Genomic DNA, 19,468 nt, shown 5'->3' with positions numbered 1-19,468 from the left:
GTCAACAGTTAAATGATGAAAAAAGTCATACTATAGTATGTTTAAAAAATGGCATACTATAGCATGTGGAAAAAGTCAACATCCCAAATGTCAAAAAAAGTCACAGTGTGGCAGTTTAAAGATTATAGTATAGAATGTGAAAGATATTGTCCAAAAAGTCAACATTTAAAATGCTTAAAAAGTCATACTATAGTATGTCGAAAAACGCCAAATGTTCAAAAAATGGTCAAAAGGTCATCATCATGTCAAAAAAAGTCATAGTATAGCATTTTGAATAAGATATAGTGAATAGTCCAAAAAGTAAACATTTAAAATGTTAAAAAGTCATACTGTAGTGTGTGAAAAAAACGGTTGAAATAGTCATCTTTTCAAATGTCAAAAAAAGTCATGATATAGCATTTTGAAGGACATTTTGATATATAATGTTTCAGAAATGGTCCAAAAAGTCAACATTTAAAATGTTTAAAAAGTCATACTATAGTATGTTAAAAAATGGCTATAGCATGTGGAAAAAAGACGAAAAAGTCAACATCCCAAATGTCAAAAAAAGTCAGTTTAAGGTTATAGTACAGAATGTGAAAGAAATGGTCCAAAAAGTCAACATTTAAAATGTTTACAGTATGTCGAAAAACGCCAAATGTTTAAAAAACTCATACAATGCCACATACAATGGCATTTTTAAGAAGATTATAGTACAGAATGTAGAAGTATTTGTCCAAAAAGTCAACATTTAAAATGATGAAAAAAGTCATAGTATAGTGTGCTGAAAAATGCCATACGGTTGAACAAATGGTTGAAAAAGTCATCGTCCCGAAATGTCAAAAAAGTCATAGTATAACATAGAATGTGGAAGAAACGGTCCATAAAGTCAACATTTAAAATGTTTAAAAAAGTACTTTTACTCTTTTATGTTTGTCTTCTGGAAAAAGCTTTTTTCTGGTTATTACTCAACATCATATTTCATAAACAGAAGGGGAGATATTCGTCAGGTGATACTGAACAGGTGACACTACACTTAAAACTGCATAAAAGGACGATGAACTTCACTGTGCTTCATTTGCGATAACTTTATTATATTGCCAAAGCTGTACATATTCTATAAATACTTTTTCAAATACTGGAGTACTTACACCTGACATCTCATTTCATTTATTCCCTCTCGTTACAGCAGCCGACTCGAGCAATGACAGAGATGAGCTGTAATACTCCAGTTTAAAAAAATGTCCTTTTAACTGAAGCATAAAGAGCTGTGTCCCGTTCCCAAACCCAGTTTAGAGATGCTTCAGATCCAGTTCTGCGTTAACAGCAACTTCCGAACATCCTAACGCATCATTTCCCTCCGCACAGTTAAATCACTATAAATACAAGCTTTTCAGAATCAAAAAAACAAACAAAAAAACATCTTCCAGTGATATAGCTGTACCGATATATTGCTGATCTGGAGAAACTGTTCACCACATGGACGCACGAGCACACACAAACCCACACACACACACACATACGCACGCACACCGATAGAACCAGATTCAACTGTTCTTTACTACAGAAACAACATTAAGACTGGATCCCCTCTGGGAGCAGACGACCACAGCTGTTTCAGATCCACCACAGGAAAGAAAACCGCCGCCGAAGAGTTTGGAGGATTTTGCACTTTTGTCACAACCTGGTCTGTGATGTAAAAACAGGTGTTTTTTTAATCCTTGGCTGTTTTGGGGGTTTCTAAAACGTGACCAAAGTGCTGGTGTTACACCATATCCTGTACACAAGAACGAACCATTTCAGTTCCTTTTTTAGCCAAAATGTACTTTTCTGATAATTAAATGCTTAAATTTTTGACTTTTGGTCTGACAGATTTTATAAAGTAAAACTCCTAACATTCACTCAGCTTAGGTATTAAAGTGTTTTTGCCATTTTCCGACATTTTTTGGCATAATGAAATAGCTGAGGCCTAGAATGACAGAGGGAGGAACGGCTGCACGGATGTTTCTACAAGTGATTGTTGGTATTAATTAGAGCTGCAATGAATAGTCAATTAATCAATCAATTGACAGGAAATTAATCAACTATTCTGTTAACTGAATGATCATTTTTGAAGCAAAATATGTCAAACATTTACTGGTCCGAGCTCCTTAAGTGTGAGAATTTGCTGCTTTATTTTGTCATTTTTGATTGTACGTAAAAAGTCTTTGGGTTTTGGACTGTTGGTTGGGCACAATTTTTTGACAAAGATTAAATGATTATTTGATTAGTTGTGAAAATAATCAGCAGATACATTTAAAATGAAGATCATTAATTTCCAAACACAGTAGGGCCTCATTTTCTAATGGAAAGTCAGAAATTATGACTCTCCAGTCTTCCTCTTCTCTCAAACTTCTATCAATATTTTTCGGTGTCATTCTGTCTTTTTATCGGGTGAGAAAAAGGCCAGTGATTTGGGAATATTTCGTTAAATTTCCAGGTACTGGTCATCAGAGGCAGATCAGTAGACAGGTCACTATTTCTGACAAAAGGCCATCAGAAAATGTGATCCTGTAGATGGAAATTTAGAAATGACTAATATGTTTTATCTGAACGTCACTTATGTCAAAAGAAACCTAAATCCCATTTTGGCACGCTCGCAAAAATGCAGACCGCTCAGCAACAAAAAAGCAGAGTCAAAAATTTACTTTCAATTCAATAATTACAAATAATCGCCAAGATCAGCTTGTTTGGCTGTGTCAAAAAATCTGAGTAATTCTAGTAATTATTTTAAGCTCGCTTAATTCACTCACTTTGTGTTAATGGTGATTTTATTTTATTAACTTTAAGCGATGGAGGATTTACAGGCATCGTGTCACAAATTCGTCAACACATCTGCCGTTCATTTCATGTGATCAAAGGCCGACGCAAACACGGAGAAAGTCAATTTACCTGACATTAGACGGGTTTCCGTTACAGATTTGCACAAAACTTGAGGGATATTTTCAAAAAGTCGATAAAACACAATTTTCGAGATGACCGTGTTTCGATTGAATGCCCATAACCACAGCATCATGTGACCTAGAGTAGACAGTTTTGTGTAATCATGCTTTTGTGTAATAATAACGTTAAAAAACATTTTTGCAATAAATGGGAGTTTTTTTTTAAACTGATGTTTCATTAATCAATGAATTTCAATTTACGCAAATTTGAAGGTTAAAGGAAACCCGCCTAACATTTGAATTAAGCAATTTTTTTTTAATTCCAGGTAATGGTAACATTTTTTGATCCTTTACACGGAAATTTAAAAACATATATGTATACGGACCCATATTTGAGTAATATCAGTATTTTTAACAATCAATTACTTGATGAGTATTTTATTTGAGTTTTTAAAAATGATTGCCGTTTTAAAACAACAGTAATTAAAACAATCACTTGTAGAAAGTACGAAACAGCGCCCCCTTTGGTCACACGTTACACGCTATGACGTAACACCAGTTTGAGTCAGGTGGGATTAGTTTCCCTTCGATTAAATTCGGCACATGAACGACAACATTTTGCATGGCTTTTAGAGGCTGAATTCAAATGGGAAAGAAACTGTACCATCTCCTACGTTCAGCGCAACATCTCCCACCACCTGTTGCTTAAAAACCCCTGCTGTGACATCACTGACCTGGGGGCGTGGCCTGAGTGCGAAACGCTCCAAAGTCTGCACACACGGAGAGCAACACGGCAGCTGTTTTTTTTCACGCGATCTGGAGCCGATTTAAACCTTTAAAAGACAAACTTTGAACAGTCAAACTGAAGTCATCATATTCAATCAATATAGAAAAAAAAGTTCTTTCTTACATTCTTCACCCTGTGAAAGCCAGTTAACTCAAGAAAACATGGCTCTGGCAATGGCTAACTACTTATTAAGTATTGCACATCTAGCAAATCAACAATTTGTAACATTTTTTTTCCAGAGAAATGTACAGTAAATATATGTATATATTAAATAAATACTATATATAGAAATATATATAATATTTATTTTTCATCCTCATAGTAACATGCAATTGTTAACAGCAGACCACAGACGAGAAATTTTACAGGAGAACTAGAACAGTAATTCAGCCGGGCGGGCCGATCTAGAGAACACATCTGAGAACACTCACATTATTTTAGGGCTCAAACACTTTTAAGAAGCGTTTACATGCAGTGCTCTGGTGCAGTATACAGTAGCGTTTTCAGAGTGGGACGTCCTGCACTACGAGAGGGTCTCTGGATGTTTCAAACTTGGACAGACTGGAACTTTACAGTAACCACGGATCACAGAATAACTCACACGGTCGGATGGAGACGGGCGGGAGCAGGAGGAAGCTACTCTGTAGTGGATGTCAAGGCTGTGCACGGGACCTGCATGCACTCTGCGCCTCGGGGTGACCCCCTCACATCTCCTAATCGGTAAAAACGGTTGGGTGTTGGCAGCAGGAACAAGAGAAGACTTTCACACTGAGGAGACGAGCTCGTGGAGCCCGAGTTTAAGGAGCAGGCAAACATTTAGCTAGTTGGTATCATCGGGACGACGGCGATGAGGTCGCAAGTATTTACACGACATCACAGACTAAACACGTCTACACAACAGGGTCTAAAAAGGGTCTTAGGCTTGTATGTACAAGAAGAGGGAGCGGGAATTGTGTGCTTAGAGTAAAGTTAGGGATTGTCAGAAGTCTGTGGTTCTAGAGCTGAGATGCCGTTTCAAGTAGAGAGGCACACGGAGGACGAAGGGGGGGAGAGAGGGCGCAGGGCGTAGACTAGCTAGGAAGGGGTCGCGGTGACAGAATCTTGGGTTTTCCTTCTGCCTCCTTCCCCTTCACTGCCGCCACGTAGGAGAAAAGGCAGAGGACCGAGTAACAGATCTGATGTGCCTGCAGGAGGAAAAAACAACCATGAGCGAGATGACGGTCCAGGCGTGAGGCGACATCTGTTTTAGTTCAGAATAACACACGAAGTTTCACTCAGTCTGAGCGCTGCAGAAATATTTACTGCAAACTTTGGTCTTCAGCCCTCTGAAACTTGAGCAGATTGGTTTGATTTCTTTAACAATATTGGTGAGAAGGCAACATCAATTTAATAAGACATGGCCTAAAAATTAGCAAGAAAGTTACAAATAGAGAAACCTTAAATCTTGATATCTGTTTATAGAGATTAGTCAAAATCACCGGCACACGAGACACAGTCCTGGCTCAGATGTCTGTGAGCTACAAAAGATCAGCCTGAAATACTGGGGCCTCTGCATTTTGATTTTTTAACCAATGATACTTTCAGTCTGAATGTGCCTCAACAAACAGTAAGATAAAGTGGAGACTTAACTTTGGTGCCATCCGATCATTAAATTTAGAGTATGCAGAGTACGGTGACCACAGGGCCAAACTCTCAACAGCTGCTCTAATCCCTGCATGAGCAGAAAAGGGTCAAAATACTAAATACTCAATGAGATTAGAGCTTTCCCAAGAGGCACTGAATCAGACAGCACCACCACAGCAGCCACGTTTACAGATAAAACCCTGCAGCTTGTGACTGTTAACCTACATAAACTGGAGAAGAACTGACTCTGACAGCAGACGTGAGGACTCACCATGGGGGTCTTGTACTTGTGGATCACCACTTCTTTAGTTTCAGGAACTATGCCGGTGCAAGAGACAAAACAAAGAATTCAAAGGCAGCAGGAACATTAATGAGGTCATGCTTGAGAGCTTTTGGGGGGGGGGGTCAAAGGGGTGAACTGTCAACGGGGTGTAAAATGGGATGTGGACCAAGAAGAGTCCGCAACAACAGTCACTGAACTTCAGACAGAGAGGGTGACAAGGGCGAGAGTCTACTGTCGTTAAATCGTGTTTATGCTGAAATGCATTAAAATTTGGAGTAGCTAAATCAGTGATACTCAACTTTGGCACACGGGCCAAACCTGGCCCCTGCAAGGGTGCCTGATGGCTCCCAAACCACTTTCTAATTCATAATTTTAAAGAAAGTGAATCACACTGAGAATTTGTTTCGTATTTTTTTAGTAAACATAAGCTGCCAGAGTGAATAACAACAAACAAAATAGAGCTTGTTTATCAAAAAAGTGTCAGTCGATGGTCCCCCAACCACCAGAGGCCCTATTTAAGCCCCAAACATCCTAAAATCCCAGAAACGTCCTAAAATCCTAGAAATGTGCTAAAATCCTAGAATTGCCCCAATGTCCTAGAAAAGCCCCCAAATCCTAGAAATGTGCTAAACTCCTACAAAACATGCAAAAATCCTAGAAATGTCCTAAAATCAAAGAAACATGATAAAATGAGGAACATCCTAAAATTTTGATTAACATCGAAAAGTCCTTGAAATGTCCTAAAACCCTAGAAATGTGCTAAAAATCGAGAACTGCCCTGTCCTTGTAGAAAAGCCCCAAAATCCCAGAAATGTCCTTAAATCCTAGAAATGCCCTAAACTCCTAGAAACAAGCAAAAATGCCAGAAATTTCCTGAAATCCTAGGAACATCCTAAAATTTGAGAAATGTCCTAAAATCCCAAAAATGTCCTAAAATTATAAAAATGTGCTACAATCCTAGAAATATCCAAAAATCTTAAAAACATTTAAAACCTCCTAAACATCCTAAAATTATGAGAAAACAGTCTGAAATTTAATAAATGTCCTAAAATCCAAAAACACGTCCTAAAATCCCTGAAATGTCCTAAAATCCCGGAAACATCCGAAAATTTTGAGAAAACAGCCTAAAATTCTAATCCTAGAAACGTTCTAAAATCCTAGAAACGTCCTGAACTTCTAGTAACATCCTAAAATCTTAGAAACGTGTACGGGGCTGCTTTGATTGGCCCCTGGCCTCTTGTCATTTTGCAAAGTTGCTCCAAACCAAAGCAAGTTGAGTATCCCTGAAGCAAATAATCAGATTTAATCTTTCGACACATTTCCAGTCTGTTAAAGAGAAGGCAAAGTGTGAAATTTGACTGTTTTTGGGACGTTCATGGCCCACAAAATGGACAAATAAAAACACAAATGTCTAATAACAAGAGACTGCAAAGGTTGTAAAGTTTCAAATGTGAAACAAAACAAGAAAAAAAAAAAAGGACAACCTTCCCTCCCCAACTCTTTCCATCCCAATGAACCGAAAGTTAAGACATCACAGAGAAGCAGCTACAGGAGGCCAAAATGCTTTGACCCAGGACCACGTCACTGCCCGCAGGACAGACTGACTTTTCATTAGTAACTGTGAACCCGTACAAGAGATGAGGAGGCAGAGATCTGGACAGATGAAGGGGGGCTGGGAAATGTTACACCCCTCTACAGACCCCCGCTGGCTGAGATTCAGAGGCAGACTATCGGAGAATGAGAGATGGAGTCTGGGGTGATCTCCGAAATGAAAAGCAAGTGATGAAGGAAGCAGAGGAAAACTCATGGTATAGAAAATAAGGAATAAATAAATCAGGAAAGGATCGAGTGAGGAAACATTCTGAGTTTAGTCTGAGTAAGAAAGGAGAAAGGTGACAACACTTTACCTGCTGGAGAATGAAGGTTTTCATAGTGGCAAAGATGAGGGCAACATTACAAAAGCAGCACAGAGACACGACAGTAACCCAGCCTGGCACTCAACCTCGGTCTCTGATCGTCACGTCACTGCGCTGTCGGACTTAAGTCGTCTTTTCTGACTTGTTACTAATACTAAAAACAGTGTAGTAACCCTTTAAACTCCCTGAACTGTGTGCCTGTGCATCTGTGTACAGGCTGTGACGACTAGTCCTTTCCCCTCATCGTTGGGCCTGATACCCTGGACATCACCGACTACCCTTTTTCTTTTCTTTAAAAATGTAATTTTTTAATAAATTTTTATTTTTTGATATTTTTTATTTGTATTTATTTACTTTTGTATTTTTATTTATTTATTTTTCTTATTATTTCTGCTTATTTTAATTGCTAATATTCTATCTGGGATTATTATATTCAATTAATTTTCTGTTTTTTTTCCAATAACAACTGTACATTTCTACTATTTCACTCTTCCACTGCCCATGAAAGAGGTCTGTTGGAGGGACTGAATCAGGTTTATGGTTACGGTTATACGGTTCTGATAAAATAAAAAAATAAAATAAAATATTGTCTGTTTTTATTTGCTCTGTGTACCACCCGCTTGTTTCAATAAAACACAATAAAACCTTTTTCCTCTCTTCTTTCCATGATACTCATGTTTGTTTTAAAATATTATGAGGATAAAAGTTATTAAATACATTTCTAAACCATTTAATCTTTTTAATTTAAATGAAAATGTTGGCTTCCAATCCAGGTCTTTTTAAACTTCACTCTTGTGTTTGTGAAATGGGCCCATTTGCAGTGTGGCAACACCTAAATAATATATTAGAGAATACATTATATATTAGATGGTATATTTAACGCTTTGAAACCTGAGCAAATTGACTTGATTTCTTTAAAAAATGAGAAAAAGGCAATGGGCACCTTTTAAGAAGATATCACCCAAAATGTGTCAAGAAAATACTATAAAGTACAAGAAATCACCTGTAAAATTGCTAAAAAAAAAAAAAAAAAAAAAAAGAGAAAACAAACAAACAAACACGGACTTGGAAAAAGGTGCTGTCATCATAGTTTTAAATACATGAATATATATAAATATGATAATTATAAATATGTTTTTTTGTTCCACAAATTGCAAGAAATTTGAAGATTAATGAATTTATTTTATAAAGAAAACAGTTTTTAAAATTATCATCATTACAAATTTAAAATTATAGTAAGAAATTGTTATAATTTTCTTTTTCAGGTCATTTCCTTGTTTGCTTGTTTTTTTTCTTTTCTTTTTTTTCTGATTTTCAGGTAATTTTCTTGTACATTTTACTAATTTCTTGCTAATTTTGGGGATAATTTCTTCCTAAGTTGCTGATTGCCCTCTCCCAGTGTTTTTGAAAGAAGTGTTAATATTTTAAAAAGGCTGAAGAACATGCGAAAACAGCTGGGCGCTGTAGTTTTGGGTAAAAATATAACAGAAAGAGGGTTAAATGACACACTTGTGGTTGACTATTTTAAGTTGTGGGTTAATACACATTTATAGAAGCACGACGGTGTTTGTGGGGTTGAGTTACAATGAACTACAGAGTGTTTATTGATTTTGGACAACAGTGGAGTTCATTGGTACGCGAATGTTAAATGTTACACTAGAAGCCGACACTGTTGTGATAAAGGCCCTGACACACCAAACAGGCAAACTGTTGCCTCGCCTCTCGTCGCCTGTGTCTCGGCCAAAAAGGTGCACGCGAACACACTGCAAAGACTGCAGCAAAAAGCTAACCAGCGTGTAAATTTTGCAGCTGCATGAGAAGAAATAACTCTGCACATCAGCAGACGGCGGTAGTTCGTTTTCATCATTGAAGAAGGGAAACCGGAAGACCGACTGGATGGACTCAAGACGCTAGTTAGACAGTTAGCACTTTAATACAACCCGACGCTGAAAGAACAAATTATATTTACTGTGCGAGGAAACAAAAACATAAACTGTTAAGACCATATATAGAGAGATGGATGACATCACAGTCCTGAGGCCCGCCCCTCCATGTTAGTGAATGGACATAGGCCAAACTAAAAACTAAAAGTACACGCCAAATAAATTTTTCCAAAAATGGTTTCTGTCACTGAATGTAGTTCTCATCACCCTGATGTTTGTTCACGTTTGTTTTCATGTGAAGTTTGGTTTTAATGAGTTATTAAATTAAACAAAACTGGGCTTTTCCACCATGATTGACAGCTGTGGCAGCCAATCCGTGCTCTCGCATTCAATGAAAATGCTTACGATTGGTTGGACGGGTGTTTTGGAGGGAAGTTCCCCACCACGGATATCACTACTTTGCAGATGTGGGCTCTAGATGACATCGACCTCGCAACATGTCAACACCCATATCCCGGATATTCTAACCTTACCTCAACATAGCGGGGTGAGTGGGGGCGTGTCGTCCAGTTTTAAACACAGTCTATAGTTACGACCTGTTTAAAATAATCTTACCTGATATAACAAGTTTGCTTTGATCTCACTTCTTCTTGACTTTAGTAATTTATTTGCTCTCCTAATTTTCGTTTCTCTTCTTTTGCACTGAGCTGAACGGCCGATCAGGATGATTTCTCTCACTAATGGGCTCTGCTGTCTCTGACGCCGATTCAACACGCTGAATTCTGCACAACCTAGAGCAACAGACGCTCACCAACGGCCTGACGTCGACCAATGGACGACTTTTGGCTTGGTATGTCAGGGTTCACACAACGTACATGTCACGCCTCTCTTATTTCCGCAACGCCGGCATACTATCCTAAATTGTTGTTTGGTTCTGTTAGAAAAAACAAAAAATGAAGGCACTTTGATGTGGCCCGATCGCTGGATTTCTGTGTATTTCTTTTAGCTATAATTTGATCTGCTTATATTAGAGGTATAAAAAACTTAATTAAATGGCAACTTGTGATTAATTTACAGCAGCTCTTTTAACCCTTTGAATCCTAGATTGACATCAGCTCTCTTGTGTTGCATTCAGGTGCCTTTCACAAGGATTTAACCCTCTGAATCCTGAACAGATTGGTTTGATTTATTTTCCAAAACATGGAAAAAGGGCAATGAGCAACTTGGCATGAAATGTCCCGAAAAATGCAAAAAATTAGTAAGGGGTGACAAAATGACCTAAAAAAAAAAAGTTTAAAAAAAAAAAGGAAAGAGAAAATTATTGAAAATGTAACAAAAAATAGGAAAAAAATACAGAAAATTGGATTTATAATTATTGTAATTATGTATTTAAAATTATTTTATAGGGAAAAAAGCAATTCTTTTCAGGTCATTTCCTTGGTTGTTTTTGTTCTTTATTTTTCTTTTTTTTCCCAACAATTTTTCAGATAATTTTTAGGGTCATTTTTTTCCAATATTTTGGGTGATTTCTTGTCAAATTACTCTAACTAACTAATTATTGCATTCCTCTTATGTTCTTGAAAGAAATCAGATCAGTTTGCACAGTTTTTAAAGGGTTAAAGGCATGTAAATGAAATTTGTACTTTTATTCATTACACTGTAAGTTATGCCTCTACCTCTCTTTGGTGGAAAAGTTCGGTTTCACTTTCTAGTTTTGCCCATGTGTTGTAAAATATTAAAATATGAAAAAAAGGCAGCAAGACTTTATGTCCTCACGCTTCTGTTTCACACTGCACAGATTTATCCGTCCCTCTCCATCTGCTCTAACCTTCATCGCTGCATCGTGTGACTGAGAGAAAACCTCGTCCTCTGACGAATTCATCACTTGATCACCTGCAGACATAAAAGTCTCAGTGTCCCTTGAGGTGAGCGAATATCCAATTTAGTAAACCCTTATTAGCTCTCGTCAATGCGTTCGCCATGTAGCTGAGTTACTGCCGTGCCGAGTACAGGCCTAGAATCAACAGATGGTGTAATTACCAAATTCCTCCAGGACAAAGACTCCCTTCACTGTATTGCACTTTTTAATGTGACTCAGCTCTATGAAAACCTAAAAACAAACAAAAAACAAACAAAACAAGACAACATTATTAACTCAACAACACTGGATGAAAAGTAAACACTTCATATTGAAAAAATTAACCATGTTCGAACTTGTTTTATTCAGTATGAAAGGTCAAAATAAAACAACTACACATGGAGTGCAAGCTTTTAACAGCTAACGAAAGAAAAGAAAAGCACACTATGAGAAGTTTCCATGATCAAACGCATACATGGGCGACGGTTCAATGAGGAGAAATGCATTTAGTCTGCTCAAAGCTCAAAACTTGGTTCATCATTAATGATCAGAACTGGGAATTTTTTTGTGTTTGGATGTTAACGGCAGAGGTAGTTAAAAAAAAAAAGAAACACATTTCTGTTTAGAGATGCATAATGGCCCATATGATGCATACATGGAAGTTCCATATAAAAATGTAGACAAGGACACAAAATTAGATTTGCCATACAGCTACAACAGGAAAAAGAAAAAGATAGAGGAAAAACAAACAAATAAAAAAGAAGGAACCCAATAAGATGTAACTGCTAAAAAGCAAACACAGCAGAGGTTGTGTACCTTCCGCTCCTTGCAGGGGGAGAGAGCATGGGAGAGAAATGGTTTGGATTATTATCGGACAGAAGAGCACAAACACTCGACGACACTCCGAGAGGGCGCTATCCACAGGAGCCTCGTACCGATTCAAATCAAGAATCTAACTACCAGAGCCAATATGATAAAAAAATAAAAATAAAAAACCCCCGTCACAAGAGGAATCAGACCCCGGGAAACATAAAAAAATAAAGCGGACTAGAGGTTTGACTAGGGTATTGAGAGCTGGATTCACCTTTGTTTTGCAGGTCTTTCTTTAAACGTCTCAGTCCCCCAGAGCCCTCCATGCCTCCTCCTCCAGCAACAACGGCTGGCACCAACACTACTTGCTCACACAGCAGCACAGAGAAATGAGGGCAGTCGCTGATGGACAGTAAAACCAGCTACCGTGTAGGACGTCACCTCCGACACCATCTCACTGCAGAGCCACGACCCAGTGCCCACTCGCTATCAACTCAGTCATAAATTTAAAAGAAAGTGCTGAACAAAGCTCCTGCTGACGGTTTGTTGACACTTTTTCACTCAAAAACCGTCAAACTATCCACGAGGACTCACAATCTAACAGCGTCGCTAAAGAAAATATAGAAATGTTGAGCTCTACATCGAGCAACTCTGAGAAATTTGTGCATTAGGGTAATTCAAATTCATTTTAAATAATGTAAAAAAATTGTTGGAACAACTTCATTTTTTGTGCGTAATTAACTTAAAATGTGTGTTCATGAATACGTAAATTATTGACACTTTAGAATTTCTTTTAGATATGTTTGAATAAATTAACTTGTTTCAGCTTAAAAACTTGTGTTTATAACAGTGGTAATTAAGCATTTAATTACCATATTTATGAACACACATTTTAAAGTTGATTCCTCATAAAAATTTGCTTTTCACATTATTTAAAAGGAAAGTGTTGTTCACTGTTACCACAATCATGAACTCACGTTTTTTAAGTTGATTACTAGTAAAAAAATTATTGGTCCCACAAATTTTTCCACATTTAAAAGGAATTTTAAAGTGTTATTTGTGCTGAGTTTGTTTGATAATGAAAAGTCTTTTCTAAGCGTGGCACTCTGACCCCGTCAGAGTGCAATTTGAAGCCAAAAACTTTAACTCAACCAAAAGAGCCTGAGGTAGAAACAGCAGAAGCAGCAGGAGGAGCTGGCAGAGATCACAACTGTGACTCAGTGCAGCAACATCCAAGTTAAATTAGTCAGTTCACCCAAATTATAAAAATATATTTTATCTGTCTGAGCAGAAAGTTTTGGTTTTGTCACAAAAGGTTTGCAGGATTAAGTTCTAAAATCTATGATTTAGCCTTTTAGCACTCCTGGTCCCCTAATATTAACCTTGACAGGTTTTTTGACTGGAAGCCAAATTTTCAGCTATTCGGGAATTTGTTTATTGGGTAGGTATTCGGTTTTCAATTTAGACTTTCGGATATTTTTTTTTTCTTTTTGCAGAGGACAAATGCCATTTCGGTGTTTGTGATACTGCTGCTGCATGACAGGAATGATCATTTTATCAAAGGGTTATTAACGGGTTTATTGACTGAGTGAAGCCATTTCTGTGTCAGTGTGAGCAGCACGGGAGAGCAAACACGTGAGCCTCCCGACGCTCAGCCAATGGAGCTCTGTCCTGCAGCACTAACAGGAGAATTTCGGGATCTTCCATGATGACACTTGTTATTTCAGACGCACAACAAAGTATCGCAACTGCTGACTAACACACCAGACTCTCTCCCTCATCAGAGGCGCTCAAACTGTCAGAGCTCAGGATCCCATTATTTGAGACTTTTACGTCACTCTAGATCGAAATCCTTCTATAAAATGAAAAAAAAAAAAAAAAACTCTGTCTGTCCGTCTGTCTGTCTGCATCTATTTTTCTCCTTCGTGGGTTGCTCAGTCAATCTGAAATTGCACACGGGCACTGAGAATCGTCACAGACTGATGAAGCCGTCGTTCACTCACTGCCCGTTTCGTAAAGTCTTGTTCTTCTGGGCGTGCGGACCACATCAGGGCCATGACCAGTTCACACTGGAGTCTAATAAATAAAGTGAACAGCTACATTAAAAAATTGGATCTGGAAAAAAAAAATCAGAATTGAGCACCGAGGCAGTGTGACCATAGTGACAGAAAACTCTGCTGTGAGATTATCCACAGTAATAAGGACATTTTTGCAGCTGAATACTTGAAATTAAATTTTGTGAGCACCACAAACGAGATCCATTCAGCTCCACCAGAGGCAACAAATTCAACCAAAACTGTCTGCATGGAGAGATACTACAACAAGTGAAGTGTCTTTTAATTTGGGCGAACTGACCCTTTAAATTACTTTTACTGTTGGAAAATCAGTTTAAAGATGCTCAGTTTGTTCCAAGTGTCTTCCTGATCTGTCAGCACGATCACTTCTCAGACGATTTAACTCCAGCACATCGTTCAATTACAGCTTCACTTTCTACTGAGCCTGAAGAAACACACGAACCCCGACTAGGACTGCCTGCGCAGGTGTGAAGACAACACATGACGATGTTCGAGGGTCCAAACTTAAGTGTGAAAGTTGCTATTAAATAGCCAATTATTAATGAAAAGTCTTCGCTCAAGGTCATCCGTCTGAAGTTTCCACTGATGCACGACACACACACATTAACACTTCATCTCCTCCCACACAGGAAATGAAAAATGAGGTTTGAGCACCACGGATGTCAAAAGGAAAACTCGTGTGGAGGGATGCGTTAATATACTTTTTGGGAAACGCATGCATACAAACAAACACACACACACACACACGCACAAACAAACACAAACTGAAAAAAAGCAAATCCAAAAAAGCAAAAGCACAAACAGGAATTCTTCCTCTAAAGGAAAACATCAGGTAAAGGCCAATCAAACATTTTGTCAGTCACGGCTAACGTTTTGACTGGAATTTGTTTTTAAGGACGATAGAGGAAGACGTCACGTGATGAAAAGAAATGAGGCAAACGGGAGTGATGAGCAGAAAGGTGGACAGAAGGACGGGATGATCTTTGAACCATCATGAGTGAGTTTTTATTGTCATGCCCTTCGTGTGAGATGAGGAGCAGTTTCTCCGCTGTGGTACGGGCCTCTTACCTGGCTGTGCATGAATTTCAGGTTGATTCCTTCCAGTGTGACCTGCAGCAGTCCACCTTCACCGGTTTTCATGTCCTGGACCGGAAACTCTCCGCCCAGCTCCGGACCTGAAGCAAAAGCACCGGACTTTAGAGCTAGTACGAACTAATACATCCACCCAAACCCTCGAACAACAGAAAAAATAAATAAATAAAACATCACAAACTGCAGGAATGTGATTTTTTTTATTTTTAATGTCTTAAAAAGACTCCTTAATGCTTTACTATAAGATTACAACTTGAACAGAATTTTAAAGGAAATCACAACATACACTTGTATTCTTCCCAAACTAATACGTTGCAGTCCAAATGCAACTTTTTTTTGGTTTGTGGCATCATGTCAACAAATTGTTTTTGTATAAATTCACTCAAAATAATAAAAATAATAACTTTATTTATATAGCACGTTTAAAAACACAGTTTACAAAGTGCTCTGACAAAGAAAAGCCGAGGCAGTAAACCCCAGAGTTAATACATTTAAAAGTTTACACTGTTTTTATTTGTGTTATATGACAACAGAGTCTTTTGTAAAAATGTTACTGAAATACTGACCAACTAAACGTGCAGTGTGTGGGATTCACGGACTGATAAACTAAACCATTTACACTGCAAATTTAAGGATTCCCGTTTCAAAATAAATGGCTAACCTCTTGACAGTATTTTTTTTGTACATGTATTGTTACATCTGACTGTAACAGTCTCATCAGGAACTACATCCTGTCATCCATGACAAAAGACTGACGATTTAAAATAACGGCAGGCCGGTGGCTTTTTATGAGGAGGGAGGAAAGTCTTGTATTTTTAGGTTAAACTTAACTTTTTTAATACAAAACTCTGTTTACACATTTCTTTATTCTAGTAAATCTTTACTTATGGTAAATTCTTTTTTTTTTCCACACTCGCTTCGGCAACGTAAATGTATGTTTACGATGACAATAAAGCTTCTTTGAGACAGAAAATAATGAGACAGAAAGAGAGAGAGACTTTTTCAAAAACAAGTTGAGGAAAGAACAGAAAAAGACAAAAAATAGACAGAAAGGAGAGAAAGAGATAGAAAGAGACCTACAAAAGTTAAAGAAAGACTTAAATAGGTTAAAGAAAGAACGGAGCAAAAAAAAGAGAAAGAAAGACTCAAAGTAAGTTAAAGTAAAAAGGAAAGGAGAGAAAAGTGAGAAGAGGGTGAGAGAGAGTGAAAGGGACAAAGAGAGTAAAAGATAAAAAACTTTTGCCAAAATAGTTGAAGAAAGAAAAGAAAAAGGAAAAAGTAAAGACAGAAAGGAGAGAAAGAGATAGAAAGAGAGTCTTACAAAGGTTAAAGAAAAAGAAAGAAAGAAAGAAAGAAAGAAAGAAAGACCTAAATAGGTTAAAAGAAAGAAAGGAGCGAAAAAGAGACAGAAAGACTCAAAATAAGTTAAAGAAAAAAGAAATGAGAGAAAGGTGAGAGGAGAGCGGGAGAGATAAGGGGACAAAGAGTGTAAACGATGAGAAAGACTGTCAAAAAAAGACAGTTAAAGACAGAGACAGAGACAAAGACAGAGACAGAGACAAAGACAGAGACAGAGACAGAGACAAAGACAGACACAGCAACAGAGACAAAGACAAAGACAGAGACAGAGACAAAGACAAAGACAGAGACAGAGACAGAGACAAAGACAAAGACAGAGACAGAAACAGAGACAAAGACAGAGACAGAGACAGAGACAGAGACAAAGACAGAGACAGAGACAGAGACAGAGACAAAGACAAAGACAAAGACAAAGACAGAGACAGAGACAGAGACAAAGACAGAGACAGAGACAGCGACAGAGACAGAGACAAAGACAGACACAGCAACAGAGACAAAGACAAAGACAAAGACAGAGACAGAGACAGAGACAGAGACAGCGACAGCGACAGAGACAAAGACAAAGACAGAGACAGAGACAGAGACACACTGACGTGGTACCTGGTTTGATGCTCTGCTGTCTCGCTGCAGCTCGCTCCATGCTGTCTTTAACACAGTAGTAGAGTTCCCGACACTAAAACACAGACGGGAAAGTTACGGCCGGCTCTTTCGGACGTTCTCCTGAAGAGAACATAAACGTTCAGGACGCAGAGAGATGCAGTTTCTGACCTTTTTGGTATAGAACTTGTTGAGCTGCGTCTCCTGGCCGTTGCGTCTCCAGAGACACAGCACCTTGGTCTTGGGGCAGTAGGTCATGTTGATGAGCTTCTCGTACCACCAGCGCTCGTACACTGTGCCGATGTTGCTGCGCAGGACTATGCAGTCATCACACACCTGAAACAATAATGAGAAACGTTACAGGTAATTTTGGAGGATTTGGTTTAGCATTTCTATGAGCTTCGGTCTTCGTTTTTAGGAATAACGGACTCTGCACACCTCCATGAAAAAGATGTCTCCCGTGGTGTCAGTGCCGGCATGCACAACAAACGTTTGCTTCTTGATGTGGCGGCTTCCACTGGGCCTGATGGGAAGCTCGCGGCCGTTCTAAAAAAAGAGTTCAGTACGAGTAATTACAAAGCTGCTGAATTATACGCCCATGTGTAATATTCAGGGGTGAGAATTGCTGATTTCTACGGCTAAAAACTTCTCCTGGTCAGGACTTCTAAAGAGGTCTTTTCCTCTCCAACACAAATGAACAAGGTGATTTAAAGCAGTAAAAACACTGAATAAAGCAGATTCATGTTACAAATCTGCTCATCTCAGCGGGTACTTGACTCATCGGAGACGGGCTGTTTGCCCGGCACCTGCTGAGCTACAAAATCTGTCTTTTTTTTGACGCCGTTTGTCACGGTGAGGCTGCTAACTGTGGTGTTGAACAGGAAAATAGCTGATCTGTCTAGAGCCAGTGTTTGGTCTGTTTATGTTTATGTTCCAGGTGCAATATCACTTTTTACTTTTAAACATTATTATTAGACACTTTGTACTTGTTTTCATTTATTCGATGCTCTGTTTGTTGTACTCTTTTTGGAGCAATGTGGTACAAGAGTTACCTTCGGGATTAATAAAGTTGTTTCTAATCTTATCGTGTCTGCTCTGGGCTACATTGTGGTGCAAGACGAAAACACCACATTTCTTATTTTCGGGTATGGCTGGCCAATATGCCCTTAAAATAATATCGCGTTATTTTAACAGTATATATATCTCAATATTTTTAAATGCCCTTTAAACTAATGATAACTACTACAATATAATACATAATTATAAGAGGCGGAGAGCAAGAACCAAAATGTTGATGGCTTGTAAACATGACGTGACAAATTATACTCAATGTTCGTGATATAGTCATTTTACATATTAAACATGGAACCAGTCAGGAAACCTCGAGTATATTTGATATATCGCCCACCCCTATTAAGGTATTTATACACTTAAAAAATATACTCATATTATAGTATATTCCATTTCTGACAACATATCCCCCTAAACCCTACACACTGAACCGTTAAAACGGACAAATATTTACCATGTTGGCCAGTTTGTCCAGTATCTCGTTGATCTCTTGGCTGTACGTGAGACCGATGTGGGACTTCCCCATCAAACGCCTCACTTTCTTCTTGATGTCATTTTTGTTCAACTAAAACAAAAACATAAAAACTTAAGCTGTCAGCAGGTAGGAAACACACACACACACACACACACACACACACACACACACACACACACACACACACACACACACACACACACACACACACGTGCTATGACTACAGTGAGGCCTCCGTACCTTCAACATGAGCATGTACGCGATCATATTGTGCAGCAGCGTGGCCAGAAGTCTGTCTTCATCGTCCTCCAGACGCTTGCGGTCATGATCTCCCAGTGACAGGTATCTGTGTTGGCAAATAAAACACAGAAAATAAAGTATAAATACTCCAGGATTCATAAATCAGAGCTACAAAGTTATCTAGTGACTGTGAAAAACGTAGAGACGGAGTGAATAAAACCTTTCGATCATCTCCTGAGGTCCCTGGTCCATGCCCATGCCCTCGCGCTCCAACATCACGGCGTCCAGGTACGCGTCCTCCCAGAACTGCAGCTGGTCCCAGAGGGTGGAGCGCTCCTTACCTGAACACATCGAGACAGCACACATGTAGCTCCTAAAGCGTTTAATCACAGCTGATCCATTCAAACACAACACACACAACATGCAGCCACACAATCTTTCCTACTAGCCAGTTTTAATATGTATTTTTTTAAATAAAATTTCAGGCCTTAACGCTCTC

The 19,468-nt window shown here is 38.4% G+C and overlaps 1 protein-coding gene across 24 annotated transcripts in view; it reads right to left on the bottom strand.

Moving 5' to 3' along the window:
• Window positions 1-1,052: 1,052 nt before the first annotated feature.
• The window catches only part of madd (MAP-kinase activating death domain), an 86,804-nt gene continuing 68,388 nt past the window's right edge, over window positions 1,053-19,468 (bottom strand). For 20 of the 24 annotated variants that reach the window (XM_088088319.1, XM_088088620.1, XM_088088429.1 and 17 more), the window contains 10 exons: window positions 19,190-19,310; window positions 18,970-19,075; window positions 18,709-18,819; window positions 17,622-17,729; window positions 17,355-17,519; window positions 17,187-17,259; window positions 15,204-15,310; window positions 11,433-11,502; window positions 5,582-5,628; window positions 1,053-4,871 (listed from right to left, as the gene is read on the bottom strand). In XM_088088319.1, the coding sequence (XP_087944445.1) occupies window positions 4,758-4,871; window positions 5,582-5,628; window positions 11,433-11,502; window positions 15,204-15,310; window positions 17,187-17,259; window positions 17,355-17,519; window positions 17,622-17,729; window positions 18,709-18,819; window positions 18,970-19,075; window positions 19,190-19,310 (1,022 nt within the window). In that variant the 3' untranslated portion in view covers window positions 1,053-4,757. The remainder of the gene's footprint in view (window positions 4,872-5,581; window positions 5,629-11,432; window positions 11,503-15,203; window positions 15,311-17,186; window positions 17,260-17,354; window positions 17,520-17,621; window positions 17,730-18,708; window positions 18,820-18,969; window positions 19,076-19,189; window positions 19,311-19,468) is intronic. The other 4 variants (XM_088088868.1, XM_088088937.1, XM_088089013.1 and 1 more) reach the window with 1 other exon arrangement.

Source organism: Plectropomus leopardus, chromosome 1, assembly GCF_026936395.1.
Source record: "Plectropomus leopardus strain MGB_pleo_1.0 chromosome 1, ASM2693639v1, whole genome shotgun sequence".
In the NCBI taxonomy this organism is placed as follows: domain Eukaryota; kingdom Metazoa; phylum Chordata; class Actinopteri; order Perciformes; family Serranidae; genus Plectropomus; species Plectropomus leopardus.
This window is presented reverse-complemented; position numbering and strand designations above follow the sequence as displayed.